The sequence below is a fragment of the Balearica regulorum genome, chromosome 29, assembly GCF_011004875.1.
Source record: "Balearica regulorum gibbericeps isolate bBalReg1 chromosome 29, bBalReg1.pri, whole genome shotgun sequence".
Classification (NCBI taxonomy): Eukaryota; Metazoa; Chordata; class Aves; order Gruiformes; family Gruidae; genus Balearica; species Balearica regulorum.
In genome coordinates this window covers 1,306,779-1,331,825 of record NC_046212.1, presented here as the reverse complement: position 1 = coordinate 1,331,825, position 25,047 = coordinate 1,306,779, and the positions used below count along the sequence as shown (strand labels likewise).

At 58.5% G+C, this 25,047-nt stretch overlaps 1 protein-coding gene across 1 annotated transcript in view; it reads right to left on the bottom strand.

Moving 5' to 3' along the window:
* Positions 1-25,047, bottom strand: part of LRP1 (LDL receptor related protein 1) — an 89,441-nt gene that overhangs the window by 40,190 nt on the left and 24,204 nt on the right. The window contains exons 3-13 of the mRNA XM_075737689.1: positions 24,670-24,807; positions 22,020-22,139; positions 20,974-21,102; positions 20,442-20,705; positions 6,183-6,345; positions 4,553-4,775; positions 4,068-4,257; positions 2,213-2,356; positions 1,601-1,837; positions 846-1,026; positions 180-402 (exon numbers count right to left, since the gene is read on the bottom strand). Of these exons, the coding sequence (XP_075593804.1) occupies positions 180-402; positions 846-1,026; positions 1,601-1,837; positions 2,213-2,356; positions 4,068-4,257; positions 4,553-4,775; positions 6,183-6,345; positions 20,442-20,705; positions 20,974-21,102; positions 22,020-22,139; positions 24,670-24,807 (2,012 nt within the window). The remainder of the gene's footprint in view (positions 1-179; positions 403-845; positions 1,027-1,600; positions 1,838-2,212; positions 2,357-4,067; positions 4,258-4,552; positions 4,776-6,182; positions 6,346-20,441; positions 20,706-20,973; positions 21,103-22,019; positions 22,140-24,669; positions 24,808-25,047) is intronic.

The following is a 25,047-nucleotide window of genomic DNA, read 5'->3' as shown; positions in this document are numbered from 1 at the left end:
GCAAGGGATGGAGGAAAGGGAGAGGAGGGGACTGGCAGCAGGGCAGTGTGGCTGAACGTGGCCAGCCACCTACTGAGCAGACCCGCAGCAGATGCGGTCAGCCAAGGCAATGCCCCAGCTGCCCACAGCCCCAGCTTAGGGGCGATCAGCGTCTGAGAGCCCGTGAGGCCTCCACTTGCCTTCCGCTCAGTGCCATTGAGGTAGACCATCTCGATGCGGTCATAGAAAGCATCCACCCAGTAGAGGATCTTGGCTGGGATGTCCAGGCTGAGCCCGTTGGGCCACAGAACGGTCTTGGAGGTGATGAAGATGTTGCGGTTCGAACCGTCCATCCAGGCTCTCTCGATCTTGCCCCTCTTGCTGTCCTTGGGATCCTCCTCCCAGTCCGTCCAGTACATCCACCTGCCACAGAGGCTAAGCTGTTACAGAGGCAGATGGGCTCAGAGCCCACCCCGCCGCTGGTCTGAAGACCAGCTCTGCCTCCACCCAACCAGGTGTGAACTCCATGGCTGCTCACAGAGCAGCTGACAGAAGCAGCGGGAAGGTCCTGCTGCCTTGTGCCTACAGACAGGCCCCAGCCCAACGCAACAACCCGATGGTCCTCCCGGCTGCGCCAGTGCCGCCGAGCCCATGCTGAAGCTGCCACACAGCTCAGAGCCGCTGCCGTCACCGCAGCCGGAGCTGCTGTCCTGTCTGACCCCGCTGTCACAGCTCGGGAGCCACAGCAGGGCACCCGTGAGCCATGCGGAGCTGGGGACCCAGCCGCCAGCTCTGCCTGTCCCTGCTGCAGGCAGGAGCGGCCGTCCCCTCCTGCGAGCCAGTCCTGCCCACCCAGGCACCCGCACCCGTTCAGGGGGTCCACCACGATCGCTCGGGGGTGGGTCATCTTCCCCTCGATCAGTGTCTTCCGCGTCTGGGCAGCCTTCTCCAGCCGAGCCACGCTGATGGTCTTTTTGGGGCCGTCATCAGTCCAGTACAGGTTGTTCCCCATCCAGTCCACAGCGATCCCTTCCACGTTGTGGATACCTTCGGGGAAAAGCAGGAGTGGGGACTCATCACCAGGGCTGCGCGGCAGCAGGAAGATGACAAGTGGAAGCGACAGCCCCGTATGATTCACAGTGCATTCGGCACCACCCGATCCCGACTCAAACCGACAGGCAACAACCTGCCCCAGCGCAGGCAGCTCCCCCAGAGGCACCGCAGCCAAGGGGAGCCTGGGACGGAGAAAGCTGAATTTGGGAGTGTCCTTGGCTGGTTTGCCTCAAGGCAATGCAAACCTACTCAGCTGGCAGCATGGGGATGGATTGGCCACCCAGGGACCCTGACTTGATCGGAGTGGGCCAGCTTGGGCAGGAGGGGGACATCCAGGGACAGGGGTCCCACACCTGCCTCTGCTGGGGCATGTGCTCTGTATCTGTCTCTCAATAGCAGTCTACAGATAAACCCAAACAGCAGCTTCAAACCTTAGTTTTAAGGGTCAAAGACACAAGGGAGAGGGCAGAAGCGCTATCATTACATGAGGGAATGCGCTGATGGCTGCTGCTGCCGCAACCTGGGGGCTGACCACGCTGGGGAGGGGCTGGGCCTCTTGGCCACGCACCATCCTTTAGGATGGTCTCTCGCTCCGTGCCGTCAATCTTCTGGCGCCCGATGAGGTAGCTGGTGGTGTCAGCAAAATAGATGAAGCCGGTCTCAGCGTGGAAGTCCAGTGCTCGGGGGTTCATGAGGTTCTCGATGGGGATCATGTGCTCATCCGGCACCTTGGCTCCCATATCCATCCCACGGATGATGCCCGGACGCCCCTTCCCATACACCAGGAACAGCTCGTGCTCGGGCTCTGCAGAGAGATGGGGAGAGCCATTGCCACCAGCCAGGCTAGCGTGGCACCGGGGGTGGACAGCCAGATGCAAGTGGCATCGTGGCTTTCACAGGGTCGCAGTTACGGCACAGGGGCCAGGAGGAGGCAGCAACCTGCCCCTGCACCCAGCAGGGACCACAGAGCCCAGCAGGCAGCCCACAGCTTAGGCTGGGAAGGAAAGGGGTGTTTGCCACCAGGAAGGAAGGAATTGAAAAGCTGTGCTTGCCCCGTGTGCTCCCAATCATCTGGCACAAGCGCCTCTGCACACCCCCCCCCCGGTCCCTTGCAGAGAGGGGTGGCCAGCGGCCCCCTCGCTCTCCCCCCCACCGCTCTCCGGGGAGGACCAGGACTCACTTTTGCAGGACTTCCCATCGCTGCCCAGGCTGAACCCAGAGCGGCACCGGCAGGTTCGGGTCTTGTGGCTATTCCCAAGGAGGCAGATATCCGAGCAGCCTCCTGGCTTGCCAAACTGATCTGGCTCGCAGGCATGGCTCCTCACTGCAACACAGAGTGGGGGCTCCAGCGGCTGGAGGCAACCAGAGCAGCACAGACATGTCCTGCCCAGCCACAGGTCCACGCCAGCCAGGAAGCACGAGCAGGCAGGGGACACTAGTCTGCCACCGCAGGGATGCGGAGATGGTCTCATAGTTGCTGCCAACCTGACCACAGGAAAGCTGGAGAGGGAGCGTAGTGATAGGACAATGGGTGATGGGTTTAAACTAAAAGAGGGCAGATTGAGATGAGATCTGAGGCAGAAATTCTTCCCTGTGAGGGTGGGGAGGCCCTGGCACAGGGTGCCCAGAGAAGCTGTGGCTGTCCCTGGCTCCCTGGAAGTGCACTAGCCCAGGTTGCCCAAAGCCCCATCCAACCTGGCCTTGAAGAGGGTGTCCCTGCCCATGGCAGGGGGTGGAACTAGATGGGCTTTGAGGTCCCTTCCAACCCAAACTAGTATGGGATTCTATGACTGCAGCTCTCCTGGCTTTAGGGGGGCTCCTTCCCCCCCAGAGGTCCCGGCCAGTCAGCCAGAGGCTGAGCATTGCACAGGACAGACAATGCAGAGATGGGGAAGGACCTGCCCAAGATGCAGGATAACTGCGGAGCAGAAACTGGCATGATGCGTCGCAGCACACTGCTACAGCCACTGTCCTGCCACGCCATCCCTCATGGGCCATGGCAAGAGCGGGGCCACCTTGCTGTTCTGCAGACAGTGCCAGCAGGATGAGGCCCGGCACAGGGACAGCCAGCACGAGCCCAGAGAGCCCCCTTAATCACATTCCTTCACCGCTCAGAAATCTCCTGATTATTTTTGTATTCTGGAAAATGCCAAGTAGGCTGCAGACGCTAAGAGGATTTTAAATAAGTAAATTGATTAACTGCAGGAAGGTGCCGGGGGTAGAGCAGGCAGACAGGGACGGATGCGGGAAGGGGATGGCGCCTGCAGCTCTGAAGCCTTTCAACTCCCTTGAAATCCCTCAGTGCCCAGGAGCACATGGCCCCAGTCAAAGGGTGAACACGCCGGCAGCAGGGACCAAGAGCGTGTGGCACTGCAAAAGGGAGCCATTAATACTTCAGGATGCCACATCTGCTCCAATGTCCCTGCGCACTCCAGCAAGACGTGATCGATCAACCATGCGGTGCAGCTGCCTGGCCCGCAGGGACAGCTGCCACATCTCTTGCAGGAGGAGACGGAGCGATAGTGGGGGCCGGGGGCACCCCAGGGTGTACAGCAGCCCAGCGAGAGGCCGGTCCCGTGGCTGCCTGGGGAGCAGGAATCCCAGGCGAGCCCCTGGCCGAGGAGTACTGGCAGTGGGACGGCAGCTCTGGCAATCCCTGTGGACCACAGCCAGGCAGCTGGCTCCTCCGTCCCTGTCCCTGGGCCAGAGCATTTCAAGCCCACTCGGCACCCCCAGGCGGGCTCTGGCAGCGCCATCTGCTCTGCTGCCGCCCCCCCCCGACCCCCCGCAGCGAGGCTCCCGCTGCCATCCCAGGCTCAGGGAACCTGCGAGGATGGCAGAGCTGGAGGTGTTTTGGCAGGGCTGAGCACGGCTCCTCAGGGCCGCAGGGTGCTACTGACAGAGGCTCCTGGGCAAGTGAACCTGTCTGGTTGTCTGGCCCAGTCAGAAGAGGGAATTCAGAAAGTGCAGCCTGTCCCCACCACCACCCAGCCTTTGGGGTCCAAGAAGCTGCTTTTGCCAGGCCGGGGTCCCACCTGTGGGCTGGCGCCGCTGGTGGTAGATGTGCAGCGCTCCTCCCTTGTCCACCCGCGTCACCACCTGGTACTCAGTGCTGTTGAAGCGGTTGACCCGGATGACACTGGTTTTCTGCTGGGCGTTGGCATTGTCAGAGTTGGTGGCGTAGAGGTAGTTCTCGAAGACGGTGAGCCCATAGAGGTGTTCAATCTGGAAGGCACCATGTGGGCATCCACAAGGAATTTAGGAGACATGAGAACCCCGGCTGCCAGGTACGTGAAGCCCCTGATCCCACCCTATGGCTCTCACCCCTGCCTCATTCAGGGCATGAGATTGGTCTTGGCAGGACTGGCGGGTGTTCAGCAGCTCACACCTTTTCTTTGCTGGACCAGCAAAGCCAAGCCTGCAGACCAGTGCCTCGCAGCAAGCTAAGTTCAGACATGCCTCTAGCACACTCTGCCATAAGGCCCCCCCCCGGCCCCAACCTCCCCCTGGCCCCGCTCACCAGGATGCCCTGGATGATGGTGTGTCTGTTCTTGCCCTCATAGTCCACCACCTCGATATAGTCCAGGTAGGCATCAGCCCAGTACACCAGCCGGTTCACCAAGTCCAAGGTGATGCCGTGGGGAAAGACAATCTTGCTGTCCACCAGCTTGGTGCGGTTCTGCCCATCCATGTCACAGCGCTCCACCTTGGGGATCTGCCCGTAGTCGGTGAAGAACACTTTGCTGTGTGAGAAGGGCAAACACAGGAGCTCAGAGCCTGGATGTCACGTTCAACCCAGAGAGAGAGAGGATGCAGACACACAGACGGCACACGCTCACGCCTGCGGACACGGGCTTGTCCCTGTGAGCACGGGGGTGGCTGGGGTCCACGACACCAGCTCCCAGCCAGGGCCGGACCAGGGAAGCTTGTCGCTGCCTGCGCAGCCCAGATGTGCCAAGGGCTGGCAGCACCTGCCTGCACCGGCTGCCAGGCACGATGGAGGAGCCGCAGCAACCCGGGCAGAGATGCTGAGAGAGGCAGACAAAAGCTTGAACAGAGATTTGCTGGTGTCACCAGGAAGAGGTCCAGGGCCCTCCACCAAACTGACACATCTGCCTCGGTGCCGTGCACCTGAGAGCTGTCCTGCCTGTGGCAGCAGCTCTTGGCACAGCGCTTCCCAGACAAGGCACAGCTCAGAGCCGGGGCTCAGCACCACTGCCCTGAGCACCCAGGCTGTGCTGGGTCTGCACTGCAGAGCCCAGGAGGCTTTAACTCAGCAACCTGTGGGGCTTGTCTGCACCCTCCCTGTTAGAGACCAGAGTCTCTCTCCAGGCTGCTATGCAGTACTTATTTATTTATAAAAAATACTTCAGAATTTCTGTCCAATAACATCAGCTCTCTTCATTCAGGCAAAGATAAAAGCACCCAGCTGGAAAGCAGCAGGTGAGGGGGGAGACATCCTCTTTACTGGTTTCACTGAGACCCTGCAACACATACAGGTGAGCACCCTCGGACGGAGAGTGCCGTCAGGTTAGGGAGACCATGCTCGCACGCTGACAGACTTCAGACTTCCCTGCCAGGCAGTGGGATTTCCCCTGCACACAGGCCCTGCGGCCGGACCGTGCTCACAGAAAGCGCCCAGTGGGATCTTGCACGCTGTTCTGCTCTGCCCACTGTGGTCTCAGCCACGCCAGCTCCCCGCTCCCAGGGTCCAGCAGCTGGCCGCGCACACCCTGAGCTGCTCCAATGACTCAGCATAACAGCTTCCCCATGCACGGGATTTTGCAAAAGGTGGCTGCCTGAGAGTTGCCATCCGACCACAGCACCCCGTACAAACAGGCACATGGGGAGCTGCTCAGTCCACGCAAGTATCTGACTGTTTCAGTTCCTGAAAGTCGGTGCAAAGCTTCATGTCTTCCAAAACAGGCTGGTGCCAACGGGCTGCTTAAAACACTGTTGCCACAACTACCCTACAGCACATGGCCCCGATGTCAGCTGAGGGAAAGAAAATGCTGCGATTCACCCAGTGCTAAAGCCCAGAGGGGCCCTTGCAGGCACGCGAGTCACTTCTCCCGCAGCATCCCTGCCACCCCACAGTGCAGGTCCAGGCAGCAACACTGAGCCCTCCCACCCCCAAGCACAACTCTTACCCCATAGCTGGGTCCAGCGCTATCCCCTTGGGGTTGTACAGCTCCAGGTCCAGCAGCGTGACGCAGGTGACTCCATTCTTGTTGCAGACAAAGATCCTGTCATCAATGTCATCCACGAAGTAGAAGTTGCCCGTGAGCCAATCAATAGCCATCTGCTCGACATCTAGGCCATGGGAGAGGGAGGGTGAGGAGAGGTTAGGCAGGGAGGGAGTCAGGAGCCCCACACGTGCCTACACACAGGGTCTCTGAGAGCTCCCCAGGCATCTCAAGCACAAATGTAGCTGAGGAGCGAGGCCACGCGAGCCACAAAGGATCTGCACTGCACCAGGCACCTGGCCCTGGTCACCTCGCGTGGATTGACACAGCAATCCCTCCTCTCCTCCCGAGGGAGACGGGACCTGCCACCGCCCAGGCAGCCCAGATGCAAACAGCAGCGCTGCTGGAGACATCACAGGAAAGCATCCCGTGGGAACGCTAGCTCAAGCAGGGAGAAGGCTCTGCAGGATGGTGCTGGAGGAGGGAGGAGGCAAAGCTGGTGCCTGGAGAGCTGAGGAGCACAGAAAGGGAAGAGGCTCAAACCGCAGTATCAGGATGGCAAACGTGTGCCAAGCCCACGCTCGCGGCAGCGCAGGCAGGGACCGCAGCAGCTGGGGGCTGCAGGCAGAGCCCTGCTCGGGCGAGGCAATGCAGGCAGAGCAGGCAGCGCTAATCCCAGAGCCACAAGGACACCCCGAGCCCTGAAGCAGGTGAGAAACAGCATCTGGCACGCAACGTTTAAGTATTTAATTAAACCAGTGAAAGCCTGTTAAATTGGATAAACCCAATGCACCTGAATTCCCTCCTTGCAAGCAGGTCAGTGCTCAGCGCTGTTCCTCCCCCGTGCCTCCTGGCCCCAGACCAAAGGCCAGGGTGAGGGACTGCAGCTCCCAGAGGCTCCAGGAGATGCCAAGTGCTTTAGAGGCCTATCCTTTTGGTTAGTGCCCCTCAAGAATCCACAGCAGCACCACAGTGCCAGCACCGCAGTTCAGCTTCACAATGGGCACGGGCAAGGCAGAGGAGGGACGGGATGGGAGCAAGAGCAGTGGCCCCACAGCCCGGCCACCCCGAGGACATCGGGACCCAGACAGCCCCAGAGGAGCAGGGCCAGACGCTGCTGAATTATTAACCAGCGCAGAAGCTTGGGCGCACAGAGGGAGGGAAAACATGAATCAAGCCAGGACATTTTGCAACACCCCGCGCTCCCCCTGCCCACAGGGTTCAGCCTGATGATATTGAACCCTTCCCTGCTGTAGCACCACGGAGCACTGCCTGGGTTTCGATGAGACCCCAATAATGAGCACCCAGTGGTTTGGGGGTGCCCTGCCTGAGCACAAACCAGAACCCCAAGTCCCTGAGTTATGCAGGGCAGCTCACACATCTCCACTGAGCGTTTCGTGTCAAGGCCATGGCTCCAGGGACAGGGACATCCTGCCAGCAGTCATGGCCAGCTGGTGACCAACCGCCCTCCCCTCCGGAAGGGCGAGGCCACGGCGCCCGCGGCCACCACCCAGCGTGATGCATCTCGTAAAAACAAGTGGAAACAGCCAGAGCATCAAACCAGCCGAGCCAAAGGCCCGCACAGGGCTCCTGCCACACCGCCCAACGTGCCAGAGCCGGCAGCATGGCCGGGGCAAAGTCAGGGCTCCTGGTCCAGCCAGGTCCTGCACCCTCCAACCCGGCTCCTGGGCGCCCGCACGCCAGCTGGTGAGAGAGGTTTCTGTGCTGAGTGAAAAACCACCTAAAAAGGTGCACAGGGGCTGGCAGAGGGGCGGATGGGGCAGGCGAGGGCTGCGCTCTGCCTCTGAGATGGGGCTGCCTGAGTCACGCTGCCTGGACCAGCGCCCTCCCTCCCTCTGCACCCCCCAGCCCTGATTCACCCCTCTGACAAGGGGAGGGGGCGGCAGCCACGCACACGCGCGCAGCCCTGCTTGGGTGAGAAATGCTTCAGCAAAGGGATGTGCAAGAATTCCCCAAAAAGCAGGTCTTGGCTGGCGCCTGCGTGGCTGACTCAGAATCACAGGACTGGGGGAGCGATCCAAGCAGGGGCGGACGGGGAGCGCCCGGCAGGACGGCGTGGAGGCCCTCGCCCCCCGCACAGGGGTGCGGACCCCACTGGCCACAGGCTTTGGCTTTTCCTCCCTGCCTGCATCCCAGAGGGGGCCCGGCCATCGTCGCCCCATCACCAGCGTTAACCCACATCTCGGTCCTCCCTTCCCATCGCTCTCCCCCAAACCCCCCTGGCATCACGGGGACACTTCCACTTCACCGGCCGCGTCCCACTGAGCCAGAGCCGCATCCAGCCCGTCCAACGGGAGGAAGTTCACCGACACGGCACTCAAAGGCTAAACAGGAATCAGAAGGGAAAATGGCCAAAGCAAGCGATAGGTTTCCAGCCGCTCGCTTCCTGGGGCCCGCAGCTTCTCTCGCGCCGTTTCTGTGACGGTCACCTCTCCCCATCACAGGAGAGGGTCCCGGTCTTCCCGGGGGTCTCCCAGCCAGGCCCCAGCTCCGAGCAGGGCAGCTCTGGGCCGGGGAGCTGGGGGTGACGCAAGCACTTGCTCTTCTCCCAGGCTGTATTTTTGCAGCTGGAAAGCATTACCCTCCTCAAAGGCTTTTGTTTTTCAGCTTGCTCCTTCTCTCCTTGCTTGCCATCCACCCCCCTCCTTTGCAGGAATCAGTTTTTATTATTAATATTACTTTCAGCTCTTTCTTTTAGCATCAGCTAAACCTGGATTTCCTCTTGAACTTTCAGTGGAAGCTAATTTAGCAAATGTCTATTTTTAACCCCTCATGTTAGCCCACAGAGAGCTCTCCCCCCACTCACCACTTGGCTTTGGGAGAGGGGAGCGAGGGACGTGGCCTCCCCCCACAGGGCCGCGCGTTCCCCCAGCAGGAGCGCGGGTGCCCGGGGAAGGTGTGCCATGGCCACCCATGACCGGCAAGACGTGTGCAAGGACCCGGCTCAGGACCACCAGCAGGGACCAGCCTGTCCCTGGGCATGGGAGGGGACCCGTGACCAACCTTCATGGAGGGAAGAAGCGGGGGGCAGCAGCCACCCCTCTCCTCCTGCCTGCAGCTCCCTGCAGTGGAGGGGGGCTGGCTGGCATGTGCATCCTCCCTACCAATTCCCATCCCAGAGTCAAGTCTTCCTCCTTGCTCAACCATCGCTGGGCATTGCAAGCAATTGCAACATGCAGAACTCATTTCCCAAGACTTATTTATTCACTAGTGTTCGAAAACGAGCTTGTGGGGGCAGAGAACAGGGAATGTCAACTTTAAAGGCTCTTCCTGGAAGAAGCTAACCAACCTGCCGTGGTCCACGCCAGCCAGCCCTGCTCAGAGGTGCTGGCCAGGAAGACCACTGGTTGAAGTGGGCTTTGACCGTTGCCTTCCTTGTGAGGAGAGGGCAGACAAAGGGAGGACAGAGGGGAGAGGGAGCACCAAGAAGTTCATCAGCGTACAAGTGGCACGTTGCTCAACAAGGGTGGGCTGGCAACTTCAGCAAAATCCGAAACCCACCCTGCACAGATGTTTCCTGGTTTCACATTCAACATGAACCAAGTGATCCTGACCAAGCTTTTGCTGAAGTCCCTGCCACAAAATAATCTTTGTCACACTGTGCTTGGATTTTCCCTTTTCCTTCTCGTGGCCACCAGTGGAAGATGCTGAAGCAGCCTCTAGGACCAACGGGCCCTGAGGAGCCACCACTGGGGTCAGCTGGCCAGAGGAGAAGGCTCCCACATGTCCCTTCCAGCCCAGACTCCCCCGACAGCAGGCTAAGATCTGTCACAGCACTACCAGGGCACACTTGGGGAGAGGAACCACCCCAAGAGGCAGCAAAAGCATCTAGCCTCCACCCAAGAAGTTCTTGGCCCCATCAACTTTTACAAGCCTTCCCAGGCACTCTCAGCAACAACCTTCCCCCTCCCCACCTCCAACTTCATCCTGTGCTTGATGGGGCTGGGAGCATCTTGTCCCGCTCAAAGAGCTCCTTGACACACATGGGTCATCAACTGTCCACAGGAGCTCCTGCCAGAGGATCTCCCTCCCTTAAACCGAGCCATGGAGCATCTGATTTACCCCACGAGCAGTCAAGCACCGCAAGGCTGTGGGTTTTTTGGGGAACAAGCTTTGCTGACCCAGCACATAGCTTTCCTCTGCATGAATCAGTTGTTGTGCAGTCTGCAAATACATCAATTGTGGCCTGACACTAGGAGGAAGGAAACACGCAATCTTCTCTCAGACTAAAACATGGATTTCGACACAGTTCTGAAACAGCTGCAGTTAAGATGCATGCAGCTCAGCAGCTCACCCTGACTCTTGCACAGTTAAACGTGGAAGAAGATAAACCACCTACAGTGGTGAAGGTGCAGAGCTTGGAAATAAGTGCTCTCCGCTGCAGCGGTCTGGAAGAAATCCCACTTCTCAATTACACCTAAAAGGAGCACTCCCCACGGGTGTCTGGAGCAGAGCAGGACAGGGACACTGGTCAGGAGAGGTCCAGGCTCCGCTGGGAACCCTCCTCGCAAGACTCCCTTCTGAAGCAGCTGACAACATCGCCGCTTTCCAGTGCCAGGCACAGAGGTCTGTCACCAAAGGTCCTTGCTCCCCGTTCTGCTGAGGTGCATTTTCACCCTTGCCCCAGCATGTGCAATAGACAAAAGAGCCGGACTGAGCTCCGCTGCTGACATTTCCATGTTGTTTTTAAGTAAAGAATATTTATGTCCAAGCACATCTACTAAGAACAGCCCGCATTTTTTGCTTCAGCTACGGTGGATCAGACCCAACGCAAGGCCCAGCAGTAAACAAGTGCCTTAAGGCAGCGACTGGCCGCAGAGAAACGCACGCAGATAACCGTGCAGCCCATGGCCCAGGCAGACACCGCACCAAAACTGCTTGTCCGCACCACATCAGAAGCGGAGAAGCCGCCCAGAGAGCGGCCTCCTGGGGCAGTCGCACTGCGTCCTCCTGCTCCCAGCAAAATCCACGAGAGCCAGAGCCCCAGGCATGAGGGGGGGCCGTGTCCAACTCGCCACCCAGCGAGAAGCCCAGGCGGGCGGCTGCACTGCACGCCCCGCGGCACCGGGAGAGCCAACGACACGCGGCTCCTGCAGAAAAAAGCTTGGAAAAGTTGCCGAACGTTTCGGATCAAAAATGCCTCCCAAAGAGGAACGGAGGCTCGTCAGGAATGCAGTCCCCAGGGCTTCTCAAATACATTGGTTTCCTACTTTCCTTTTTATAGGGAATGATCCGTTTGATACATTTACATAATACCATAATCTGGAGGAATTTCTGTCTCTTCCCTCCGCAGACATCCTCTCCCCCAGAGAACAAGACCGTCTCTGTAACGGCAACATGCTCCATGGATAAACACTGCTCCTGGGGACAATTTTCCTTAATTAGAAGTATGTTAACAGGACAGGCATGAAGACAAACTCCAGCCCCGAAGGGCGCCGGCCGTGGGACGGACGGGCACCCCACACCCCTCGAGGGTCCGGCACAGCCCCCCTCCCTGGCTCCCCGGAACAGACACTGCCTTGTGCAAGGAGGATGGGGAGGAGGGGACTGCGGACAGGACAGACACCGGCACGCACAGCCACCGCCATCACGTCAGCCTTGTTTCCTTAGGAAACCAGGCTAAAAAATAAACTTACCACCACCACCACCACCCCCAGTTAAGCTGTTTAGCTCAGAGGAGGAACCGTTGGGTGGAAGCCGGTGGCCCACGTCCAGGACGTCTGACTCGGCACTTGGAAGGATCCCTGTGGCCTCTGCGCACGCGCACACCCGCATCCGCACAAGCCAAAGACTCCCCAGGAGGTAAAACCAGCCCCCCCAGGGCTGCACAGCCCCCCCGGTCGCTGGAGCGCTGCAGGAGGAAAGCCCCAGCCGTGCCAGAGCATCGCCCTTCCCCAGGGAGCCACGGCTGTCCGGACCCTTGGCTCGTGCAGTCTCCGTGCCTCGGACCCCGGCTGGTGCAGCATCGCGGCTGCATCCTGAGGGGCCACCGGCACCTCTCCAGCACTGGGCACAGCCCCAGGCTGACACGACCTCCATCTTTCTGGGGGGGGGCCACGCTCCAGGCAGCATTTTGTCACCCAGCTGCCAGACAGCTCGTGCCTCCTGCCAGTCCCAACCCTGCCCCGCTCCCCACGGCCAGGCTCAGCACCACAGCATCCCTGTGCGAGCCCGGCTGCGGCACCGGAGGTGGGAAGAGCAGGAACAGAGATGGAGCAAGCTGCATCTCAGCTGCATGGAGGGCAGCCAAGGGACCGCTAATTACTCTGCCTTAATGAGGCCATTCCACAGGCAAAAATATTCAGCAGAGCCTGATGGAGGGACAGGGCGCCTGGCTTCCTTCTGGGTGAGAGGAGAGAGACACAGGCTCAATGGGAGCCCAGGGAACTGTCATCGGTACGATTTTGGGGGGTGAGGGGACAAGAAAGCAGGAAATGGGGCCAGTCTGGGCAGAGGCGATTCCAACAAGGCTTGGCCGCAGTGCGGTGAGCCCAGCACGAGCACGGCAGGCAGCAGTGCGGGACAGACGGACAGATGTGTGCAGGGATACGCACGCTCCTGTCCATTTGAAATCAAACCCATCCCTGTGCACTCCCGATCACTCAGGACATTAATTTCACCCTTTTGTCTCCAGCAATGCGGGAACGCAGCTCACCCCATGCTCAACACCTCAGGGCTGGCTGGAAGGAGACGGAGGGGAGCAGTGTGGGGGGGAGCAGTGCAAGGGGAGCAGCTCTTGCTGTGGAGAGGGACTGCACGGGGCTCCTCCGTCCCAGGAAGGAGGAGGCAGAGAAGACCCTTCCCCGCTCCACCACTGCAGCCCGGGGGATCAAGGTGGCCACAAGGAAGGGAGATAGCTCAGGCAGCAGATCTGGCCAAGCCCGAGCACCGCACAGCCATCCCCTCCTGGCATGGGGATGCTGCCACCCTTGGACCGCTCAGCAAACCTTGGAGAGGAACCGAAACCACCCCAGCCCAGCTGACCCCACGCCAGGGGGGCTCGGTCCCGTTGGAGACTTTATCGCAGGGAGACACTGAGGGATAATCAAAGCCAGAGGTGTCAGGCAGAGCCACAGAACAGTCCCGACTGTCTCCACGGCAGACCTGCCTCCAGGCTGAACGGAGACCGGCAGGCACTCAGTTAACAGACTGATGAAAATCATCACAACCGTCATCCCCTCCAACATAAAGAGCTGATATGCTGGTGTGAGCACACTGGCCCCAGACGCTGCGCTCATCCCTTGCTCTCACGCTGCTACGAGAACAGTCATAAACAGTTTGAAAAAAGAAAAAGAAGAAAAAGAAGAAGAAAAAGAAGAAGAAAAAGAAGAAGAAAAAGAAGAAAAAGAAGAAAAAGAAGAAAAAAGAAAAAGAAGAAAAAGAAGAAAAAGAAGAAAAAGAAGAAAAAGAAGAAAAAGAAGAAAAAAAGAAAAAGAAGAAAAAAGAAGAAAAAAGAAAAAGAAAAAGAAAAAGAAAAAGAAAAAGAAAAAGAAAAAGAAAAAGAAAAAGAAAAAGAAAAAGAAAAAGAAAAAGAAAAAGAAAAAGAAAAAGAAAAAGAAAAAGAAAAAGAAAAAGAAAAAGAAAAAGAAAAAGGAACCAGCAGATGAAATTACCAATCATCCTGCTTTCTTGCCAAGTAAGTTCACATCGGAGCCTCTTTCTTGGCTAGGATGAAGCAGCAAGGAAGAAAAATAGCTTTCCATGCAAAGGGGGGGAAGAAATGTACTTGGATTCCTCTACAGAGCAACATCTCCCTGAAATCAATTTGTCCCAAACCCTACAGCTCTTCTGCTTATTGGCAACAGGACAGGTCATTACGAGTAACAGGGCTGAAATGGAGTCAATGAAAACAACCTCCTAGACATGCTTGTTTAGATAGATGCTGCCCAGGAAGGTATTTTAATAATGGCCAGATTGCTATCGTTTAGGGTTTATAATGCACTCGGGATCAAATGTCCTGATATTTCAAACCCCTTCCTAGGGGCTTGTTTTATAAAAGAAAAAGAAAACAACAAACCTTAAAACAAGAAATAATAAATCAAGGAACCTCCACAGCCCTTTCCCAGCAGCCCTGGACATGTCCTGCTGAGCAGCCGACATTCCTGCCCGCTCTGCCTGGGAGCCAGCCGCAATCCCCACGCTGGCAGCCCCGGGGCAAGGCCAGCAGAGCCCCAGCTCCGTTCCTGCGGGACATCAGCAAACCTGCAGGCATCGCCCCGCACTGGGAGAGAACCAAAGCTCCAGGCACCTGGGCTCTGGGGCTGTGAATTGGTGGTACTGGCACCAGTGACCTGCCAGCACAATAAATGCATTCAGCAAAACAAACCCTGGCACCGCACAGCTGCTGGTTCTGACCGTGCAAAAAGTCACGAGTCAGTTGAGAAAGGGGAAAGAGAAAGAGAAGGGGAAGGGGAAGGGGAACCACCAGGAGACCACTGAGAAACCCAGGTTTTGGTCTCCTGACACATGTTCTCTAGTATTTTTCCATAGAAAAAGCAAAGAACTCCTGCCTTTTCCCAAAAGCTGAGTATCACTCAATCACACTGCGCTGGGGCCGAGGCTTTAACACCATCGCAGCACTCACACAAACGCCGCAGAGCCCGAGAGGTAGCCAGCACAGGGTCACGCTGCTGCCAATTAATTAATGGTGTCCTCTTATAGAATCCCAGACTGGTTTGGGTGGGAAGGGACCTCACAGCCCACCCAGTCCCACCCCCTGCCATGGGCAGGGACACCCTCCACTAGCCCAGGTTGCCCAAAGCCCCATCCAACCTGGCACTGAACACTGCCAGGGAGCCAGGGGCAGCCACAGCTTCTCTGGGCAACCTCTGCCAAGGCCTCAGCACCCTCACTGGGACAAAACCCGTCTTACAGGGGGCTCCTCGCAGGGCTGCATGCCCGACCTACTCTCGCCCCAAGCCCACCGTGCACGCTCCGGGCAGGTGCCACCCCCTTCTCACATCACCTCTGGGGAACAGGGGCACAAACCCGATTTAAGGTCACACAAATCCAAGCACAGACCGGAGCACTGCTCCCCTCACCTCTCTCTGTCCCAGCCCCGGGGTCTCAGGCAGAGCTCAGGGACTTGCCCAAGAAGCTGCAGTCGGGCCAGCCCTGGCCCCAGGATGGGGTGGAGGGCATGGGCAGGGGGTCGAGCTCGGCAGCAAGGAGAACTAAGGGAGCAGAGGTCTCCAACCAACCAGGGCACAGGACACAGCAAGCTTTCTACAGCATTCATCTTAGCAGAAATGGTGGCAGGAAAGTCATAATCAAAGCAACCGCCACCATCCCAGCCAGGACCTGCTGCTTCCCCGGCACAGAGTGAGGCCACGGACTGACTGGCCCCATCCCAGCCCTGGGCAGGACCCGCACCGGACCCCCACCTCCACCCCTGCGCTCGAGGAGCTCGGGCAGCAGCTGCCAGGGGGGGAGGCAGCACTGACCCGGTGGCCGCCTGGCTGGGAGGGCTGAGCAGCAGATCTGCCTGGAAGCAGATTTTTAATTTTTTTTTTAATTTTTTTTTTTTTTGGTGTGTTGTTTTGCTTTGAAATTCTTTGGAAGCCCAACTCCAAACAAACGAGGACATTGTCTCGGGAAACACGTGGAGGCTGGAATCTGATTGAGAAAGCCCACAGGATCAGAAAGTCCCCGGAGGTCAGGGATTAGCTGCCGAGCAAGGAGGGTCTGCAGGGGCTGGCAGCAGCCCCCTGCCAGGCACGGGCAGGGCAGGGGCAGTTCCCCCCTTCACACCCGTGTGCACGTGCTGTCATTGCTTCAGAGCAAAACCTGTCCTGGTCACCAGCCGCCCCCAGCCTCACGCAGGCAGCAAGGCTGTGTCCGGAGGGGTCCGGGCCGACAGGGCCTGCGGGGGCCAGGGGGTTCATGGGGAACCTGCCCCGTGCCGCCCGCTCGCAGCAGCGATGCTCGACCAGTCTGAGCAGAATCGGGTGCTGGTGAGCAAAGTCTCCGTGCGCTCTGGAGAGCGGCTCTCCCCCTGCGCAGGCATGTGCCTTTCTGTCCTTGAGTGCAAGTGGATGTGTGATGCCTGCCAGGATCCTCCCCAGTCAGAACAGCGCTGGATTTTCACGCAGAGGAGAGGGAGAGAGAGGGAGAGCAGAAAGGGAGGAAGAACGAGACAAGTTCCCCTTGTTGTAATTCAGCGTTGGCAGGAAGGATGAGCCCTCCCCTGCACTGCTCCCATGCCATTGCACGTGTGCTTGTGCCCCATCCTTCTCACGAGGCTGAGCCCGGAGGGTGCTTGGGTGGGCTCTCAGCACCCAGGGAGCAGCCCCAAGGGAAGCCGAGCTCCAGGGGCTGGGCAGGAAGGTGCCACCTCCAAGTTCCCCGTGGAGATGGGGACAGGCTGGACCCCTGCCCACCGAGGGGGCATGCTTTCCCCCCCTGCCTGCAGCGGGTTCGGCTGCCAGGGACTGCCTTGGCTGCACAGCACGGCCACCGGCACCGAGCCCCATGTGTCCTCCCTGTCACCTCCATGCCGGAGAGGCTCCAACTGATGGCGAAGAGAAATAATTCAATTCCAATATGAGGAGGTTTTTTTAGGTTTTTTGTAAGAGAAATAGATGGAAGACTTCACCAGCCTCTGATTTTTAGTGTGTCCCTGGAAAAAGACCTGGGGGTAGGGAACCGGCCAGCTCAGATCAACTGAGAAAATCACTACCTGTGAAAAATGTCCACGGGCAGCACGTATTTGGGAACCGAGGGACAGTCGCCATCAAAAAGTGCATCGGTACTCAAGACTGCAGACAGAAAAAAAGGTTTAGCAGTGCAAGGACCAGGGGAAAAGTAAAGCTTCAGAGTACAGAGGGTCTTGCCAAGCCCTCTTAATAGCATTCATTTAACACATCTCCCACAACACAAGTGACACTAATCTCTCTGCAGGAAGGGAGCGGGGACAGAAAGGCAGGGAAGCACGGCTGCTATCAGAGCTGGGCTGTGACATCTCACCAGCCCAGACCTATCCCTGACAGCTGGGGGCTGCTAATTTCCAGCCCTTCAGCATCAGTCTCCCCCCATCAGATGCCAACTCAAGCCCCATTAGCAGCAGGCACCAGGGAAGCCTGTCTCCTGCTGTTAGCAGATAATGCCATAAAGAAGCAAATAAAGAGGGAAACCACTAATTGGATTCACAGGTCTCTCCAGTGTCCTGACAGAGAGGAGCAGGGCAGTGACATTATCTCCTCATCACAACACCCAGCATTGGGCCCAGAGCTGCGGGAAACTCATTTCTCCAATGTGTTTGTGCTCATGAACGAACTCTGCCCCACGAGGACATTTCCCCACACATCTCCAACCCACAGCGACCCAGGCAAGGCTGCGCAGGCACCAACACAGCCCTGTACCAGTAGCCGCCTGCCAAATACAGCGCAGAGCTGCACAGCCTGCCGGGAGCACACGGCAAAACTGTATAAGGACCGTTCCCTTGGGAAATAGGAATAAAAAGCAAGTGGTGCCGCATAGCCAACGAGCAGTTCGGGGCAGCCCCGTTCTCACCTACTCTGCGCCCCGACGGCACCCACCCGTAGCACCCTTGGGGATGGTGGCAGGTCTCTGCCACCATCCCCAAGGGAGGGCAGAGGCAGCAGCTCAGAGCCAGTTAATGGAGGGGGTTAATGGAGGCCCTTCCTCACACCCTCCCCAGGCAGAAGGAAAATCTGCCAGGAGACACACAGGAGCTGCGCTCTCGCTCCTTCCGACGTGCACTGGACTGTCATTGCTAATGCAGCATATCCAGACGGTATGCATCTGTCCAGGCAGCACGTACCCACCAGAGACCAGTCTGCTGGGGAGGAGGCCAACGGCATGACTATGCCACAAGCCCCCCGTCTTGGGGCTTAAAATCAGAATCCAAGTGTGTGGCTGTGCTCCGCAGCCCAAACCTGAGGTCGTTTCATGCTTCCACACCAGTGGAGGGACCTCTTCGCAGCTCCTCTGCGAGCAACCACTGCCCAGCAGCAGCGGGGACCACACGCAGGAGCCTCTGGTCCCCCTTCCCTGCGGATGGGAACGCTCCCTTCATCCCGGGGCAAGGGCAGGTGCTTTCCCATCCAGCTCAGCTAAATTCCCCTCTTCCCACCCTGAGCTATCACAACCGATCAGGAGGCCAAGCAAAGCAAGGCACCTTTTCTTGTTTGGACTTGAACACGTTCTTATTACGAGCTCCCTTCCCCTCCTGACCATAATTAAAAGGTTGTGTCTCAGATTAACTTCCTGGAGCTGGAGCAGCCCAAACCGCCCCAAAAGCCTGCCAGGCTGACAGTCTCCTCTGGGCATGGCGGAGGGGCAGCAGTCGGTGCTGCAGGTCCTGGGCCGGCACTGACGCCTCACCACCACGGTCAGGGCGGTTGCTCCTCCTGCAGTCACCAGCTCACTGACCCCTGCTGCTGCCGCTGCCGCCCACAGACAGGCGAAGGCACCCCAGAAAGCTCGGGGACCTCCCAGCACAGGGACGTGGCTGCAGAAAGGCACCTGGGCTGACTTCAGGAACACTCTGAAACCTCCCACCTGAATCCCAGCGGTTCCCCTTCCCCTGCACCGACCTGCAGCTCACGGCTCACGTACCATCTACAAACCACAGCCCCCGCTGCAGGAAATTACAAGGTTAAAGCAGAGTTTGATGGGAAGAAGTGGTGCGCAGCCAGAGCTTTACACGATGCTGCTGTCTGCCCCTCCAGTGAACTACAGCGAGACCAAATTCAGCTGGAGGAAGCCTTAAGAGAGAAGCCAGGAGGAGCACGTAAAAGCAGACCTCCTTAAACCGTCAGCGGGGTGCGGAGAGCAGAGCCGAGCCCTGTCCTGCCTAATTTCAGGCTATCGCCTGCAAGAGCAAAGGGTGAGGCCTCTCCCTAAAAATACACATCGCCTTAAAAATACACAGTGCAAGCTTAAATTACCCGTGCTGCACACACCCTCGGCGGGGCGCAGTGGCCGGAGCCTGCTGAGCCTCAGCCCCAATGTGGCCCGAGGGGCAGCGGGGGCCAGCGGGTCCCTGTCAGCCTCCCAGCCCATGCCCCACACTTCACCCAGGGCTTCGGCCGGTTGCCCCTCGGCAGCCAGCTCACCGTGATGTTGCCGTCGGCAGAGAAACGCCCTCGGCTCCGAGATCCACCCAAGACCTTTACTCATTTGCAAAGCTCAGTTCATACACGTCCATCTAATTTGCTAGGTTAGCTATTGCTCATCACGTAACAACACCCGCGTCCCTGTGGGAGAAGGGGATCCCTCTTGCATCAGGCACTGCACAGTCTCCCCCTGGAAGCACCCCTACCCTGAGGAGGCAAAGGACAGCGGGAGGATGATGCCATGGAAGCTGATGGCTGCAAAACCTGACGGAAATGCACTGCAAACCCCAGATACCCCAGATACCCCAAATCTCATCCTGACTGACTTGGTCTGTGGTTTCATGGGATAAAATCAGTGACAGTACACCACTGGGAGCAGTTTCCCACATCCCAGCTGTACGGCTACGGCACCCACCCACCTCCCTCTCGGAGCGATCCCTCCAACCCCACCACGCTGCACCTGCACACGCGAGAGCACACGTGAACGGCTCCTCAAAGCCCACGGCTTCTGCTGGGACCCCTCACCGGGCAGAGACTCTCAGGAGAGCGGGCATGGGCACAGGCACGAGTCAAAGAGCACCGAAATCCCTGCAAGTTACTCTCCTTCCCATTCTGACTGCTGAACTGGGACCAGTAAGCCCAAACAGGAGACAGCACTGTAACCACACACATCATGGCCGGGGAAACACAAGTGGAATGAAACCACCATCTGCCTCTCGCACTGTTGACTCATGTGGCCGCACTTTTTGGTCAGGATTTTGTTCTCAGTCACTACTCGGGGTGGGGACAACGAACGCCTGGCTTGGCCAGGGGAACACGGGGCGAAAACCCAAAGAGGAAGCAACAAGAACTGCCGTCATACCCACTACACCGGTACCATCTCCATTCCTCGCTGTATCACTTTTCTTCATATACTCACACAAAGAAACCACAAAACTTGCTGGAAACAATAAGAGGGAAGGAAAAGGAAAGCCAAAAGCTACATTTGTGCTGAAGCCTTGGTGCCTGGCCCCATGGAAAGCTGCCTCCTACCAAAATATGGGGATGCTCAGGCTGTCAAAAGGAGATGGGGACTGGGGGAGCAAGGACTAGGAACAAGATCCGAAGGGGAGCAGGCACTCACGGTGTAGGCTGAGGGAGATGTTGATGGAACGCTCCTCCACGAAGCCCTTCAGGTTGGGGATCTTGGCACACTTAAGGATGGTCTGGGAGGCACTGTCGCCCACGTGAACCCAGCACACTGTGTCTTCAATGTAGTTGAAGTCCATAGCTGTGGTCTGCTTGGCGCTGGTGGGGGTGATGTTGGGCACAGGGGCTCCGCTCAGGTAGGTGGCCAGGATGTTCTGGGAGTTGGCGATGAGCAGCACGGGAGGACGGTCCACAGGCTCTGGCAGGGAAAGGAGGGGAGAAGGGTGGTCACAGCAGAGCACCCAAAGCTTGTGGCTGCAATGCTGTATCAGCCTGGCCCTTCTGCTCCAGTGAAAACAAAACCATGACATGCAGCCCAACACATGCAAGAAGGTGGTAGCACAGGACAGTCCGCAGGGAAGAGCACCCTGAAGTGAAGAACCGGGGCCAGGGGTACACACATGGCAGGAGGCCACGGTTTGCAGAGCTGCCCAGAAGCAGCATGCTTCTCCTGTCAAGGATCTCACCATTCTTGGCTTTGCAGGATCTGTTATCAGGCTGCAAGAGATATCCTTCCACACAGCTGCATGTGTAGGAGCCCTCTGTGTTGGTGCATGTCTGGCTGCAAGTCCCATAGACGGTGCATTCATCAAAGTCTGGAAAAGAAGGCAAAACCCCCAAGGTTTGGACTAGCAAACATCTCTCCTTAGCTGCCTTAAGAGGGAACAAAGGGTCTCCCTTTTCTCCAAGGCAGAGCTGCAGGGAGGATACAATCCCCAAGCCGAAGGGACAATCCCCAAGCCGAAGGGACGGTCACAACGGCCTCCAGCAGAATACCTGGCCAACATCACCTCTGACACCTGCAAGCAGCCTCCAGCTTTCTGCTCCAGCATCAGCAGTAAAGCAACGAAAGGACAATCCCTACCTCACAAATGAGCCTTTTCAAGGCCTAATTATCCACTGCCCCTCCCCCCAGCTCTGCAAAATCTGCACCTAAATTTCCAGTCTGAATTTCTCTAATCTTCAGCTTCCAAACCGCTGCCTTGCACGCTGCTCTTTCTTCTGCTAGATGAAAGAGCCGTCTCCACCGCAGAGCTCTTGCCCCCAGAGGTGCGTGTGGGAGCTGATAAAGGCCCCTTTCACCTCCGCTCAGATAAATGAAAGAGCCAGAGCCGCTGCAATCTCTCACTTCCAGACTTGTTTCCAGGCAGCGCATTGATCTGAGCACTCCTTGCTGACCCTCTCCTATTTTCCAGCATCCTCTGAGGTGCAGACATCGGAAGCACGTACAAGCCCAGTGATGGCCCCTGACTCTGTAGGCAAAGACAAAGCCTTTTCCTTACTCCCTCCCAATATTTCTCACTTGGGCTTTCAGGAGCGGCATCCCCACAGCGGCAGGGAGGCAGAGTCCCCTCCGTGTCCCCCTGTGAAGCTCAGGGTCTGCTGAGCCCCAGGTCCCTTTGGCCGCACGACCAAGCCCCGGCACTGCTGCCGAGATGGCGGCATCGGCCAGAGCCCAGAGGAGCTGCCAGCACCGTGCCGGGGGTGATGGCTTTGCCCACCCTGTACCAACCTTTGCAGGTCCTCCTGTCCTCAGCCAGCTGGAAGGAGTTGTTGCAGTAGCAGGCTGGTCCGCTCAGCGTCGGCACACAGTGGTGCTGGCAGGCCAGGGCTGTGCAGTTTGCTAATTGTTCTGAGGAGACAGGGAAGATGGAGGAGAGAGGACATCACCGATGTGCGAGTAGGGACGCTCGGGTGAGGGACAGGATGGATGCCTGGGCCCCAGTGCTGGGTGAGGGGAACCCCCAGGCACCCTACTAGGCTTTGCTGGGGACATCCACGCTGTCCCCCTGCTCCCCAGCAGGGACAGAAGGACTGAGACCCTTAGCAGAGTGAGGGGAGGCTGTAACAGATACGTGGCTGCTCCACGAGATGGGGGTCTGAGCAGCCCCAACCGTCCCCCAGAGCTGCTGACTCGATGGCGCTTCCCATCGGGAGCTTGTTGTGGCCATGGCCAGCCGAGACCTGGCGCTCCTCACGCAGGAGAGCAGCACGGGACTCAGCTCTGGGGTATTCTGGAGGACGTGGATCCCAGGGAGCCTTTGGGGTGAGCTTATCCACCATGTCCTCTCTGCAGCGAGTTCCCCTTAAGCCTGGCTGCAGGGAGCCTGGGGATCACTCTGTGCCGGGGAAGCTGCGGCGCAGGCAGCCGAGGAGCGCTCGGGCAGGCAGCCAGCTGCCAGACGCACCGGGGAGCCCGGAGCTCGCAGCCGCCCATCCCTCTGCAGAGGCAGCAGCACCCCAGCGCCAGGGTCAGGCAGTGCCGGGGCGAAGCTGGGACCAGAGATGCAGCCACCCAGCTCACCGCCTCCCCGGCTTCGTTTCCATCAGCGGTCATCATAAACACCAGGAAAGCCCCCACCTGCCCGGCGCTGCCAACGGGCCGGGGGAGGCCAGGGCTGCCCGCCTCACTCTGTCAATAAACAGCAGCAGCCTCCAACTTCACCAAGGTTATTTAGCAATGGGCCTCCTTCGCCCGCTGGGAGGGATGCGCTGTCAGCCCTTTGTTGGGCGGTTGGTTTACGTTGGGTTTTACTTTCTCCCCTCCTCTCCTCATCCTGCCCGACCCGGTCACTTGGGTGCTCGGAGGGCATTGAACCGGGTCCCAGCAAATCTGTTGGCAGAGAGGAAACGGCAGCCTCTCCAAACCGAAACCATCCGGCCCTTTCCACATCCCGCTTCACATCTGGGGCTGGACAGGGGAGCAGCACCCAGGCGCTGTGAAAATCCTGCCCCTCGCATGTGGAACCATTTAATAAGCCAGCCGAGTTGTTTACAAGGTTTATTGGCTCTGGCAGGCCCAGCTATTCATTTCAGATTCTTATCTCTCAGCTAAAGCATCGCATGCATCCAAGAAAAAAGGAAAAAACCCCAAGAGTGCTGGGCCTGCAGAAGGGAGATGATGGGGGGAGTTTCAGCACGCAGGCTCTGACGGCATTTCCACCCCCCATGGATGTCTGCAAGGGCAGCGGATGCTCCCCGGCGTGTCTCTGCAGCTCTGCAGGGGCAGCTCTGCAGGACAAACCTCCCACCCGCTGCAGAGGGAGCGAGTGGCCCCGGGCAGAGGCAAGGGGAGCAGGACGGGGCGGCGTGATGCTCCAGCAGCCGGAGCACAAACCGGGGTGACAGCTCGTCTCCCCACGCCCGGGGCGGAGGTGGGCTGGGGCTCATGACCAGCTGCGAGGAAATGCCTCCCCAGGGCGGCACCGGCAGCTCTCGACCCATCGACCGAACCGGCAGGCCGGGGGGAACCTCGGCATCCGACACAAGCACTAGCGAGGGCTTACGTCCCCAACGTGCCCAAACCTGCAAGCAGCAACTGTCCTGACACGGGGCCTGCCCGCACCCAGCCTTCGCCTCGTGCGCGCTGGTCACATGCTGCCCAGCTGTGAAAATCAGATCCCATTTAAGTAATGAGAACTATTAGCAAAATATTAATTGTCAGCTCAGGCACAGCTGCAGAAACCGCAGAGAGGAGCTCCGGTCCCAGCTCCAGGGCCGGGCGGGGGGAGCCCTTCGGGGCAGGGTGTCCCACACCTGGCTGAGGCTGAGCAGAGCAGGAGCCCTCGGCCGCAGGCAGGGGAAGGGTTGGGCAGAAAAGCACGTTTTCTGCTCTCCCAGAGTCTGCAGAGACCCAGCTCCAGGGGTCAGCCCAGGACACGCGTTTCTGAGCAACTAATCTGCGCACCAGCGAGCCGACACACACTGATCTAGGGAGAGTTTTCCAGCAGGATTAGCAACCGGGGACAGGCCAGGAGGGGGGACAAAGCTCCTGGAAATGAGGAAAAAAACATACTGGTATGTCTTATCTGAACCAGAATGCCAGCCCTCCAAGCTTTTAAATCCAGGAGACAATGCAGCTATTTAACGGCCTGCAGGCTCAGGAATGATGGGCATTTCACTTGCAAGTGGCTCTGGCTAATCTCTGGATCTGCTACCGGCCAGCCCAGCACTGAGCTGCCCTGCACCGGCTGCTCTCGGCTGGGAGACGGAGCACAGAGCGTGGTGGCACTGGTGAACCAGCATGGGGCTCACACCGTACAGCCAGAAACTGGGGACAAACAGGGACTTCGTGACTCTTACCATGGCAGGGGAGGAAAGGAGGCAAGGGCAGAGTCTCATGGGGCAGTCCCCTTTGACCACCATCCCCCCTAGACACCTACCCCGACAGTGTGGCCCCTCGTCAGAGCCATCGAAGCAGTCGTGGAGCCCGTTGCACAGTTTGCTCATGTGAATGCACAGCTCTGTGCCCAGGCAGTTGTGCTCGTTGGGCTGGCATCGAGACACCTTGCTCTGAGGACCTGCAAGACAGCAGAAGGCAGAACTGTCACCGAAGGGAGAGCATGACAGCTCTGCAAGCCCATCACCCAGAGCAAACACCCAAAACCTCCAGGGAACTCTCAGCCTCCCTGGTTGCTCTGCCCCGGCTCTCCAGCACTGACCATCACCCGCTGGATGTGGCCTTGCACAGCAAGATTTCGGGTAAAAGCTCTTCAGACGGACGCAGGGGCTCAGGGAACCTTGCATTCCCCAGGATATTC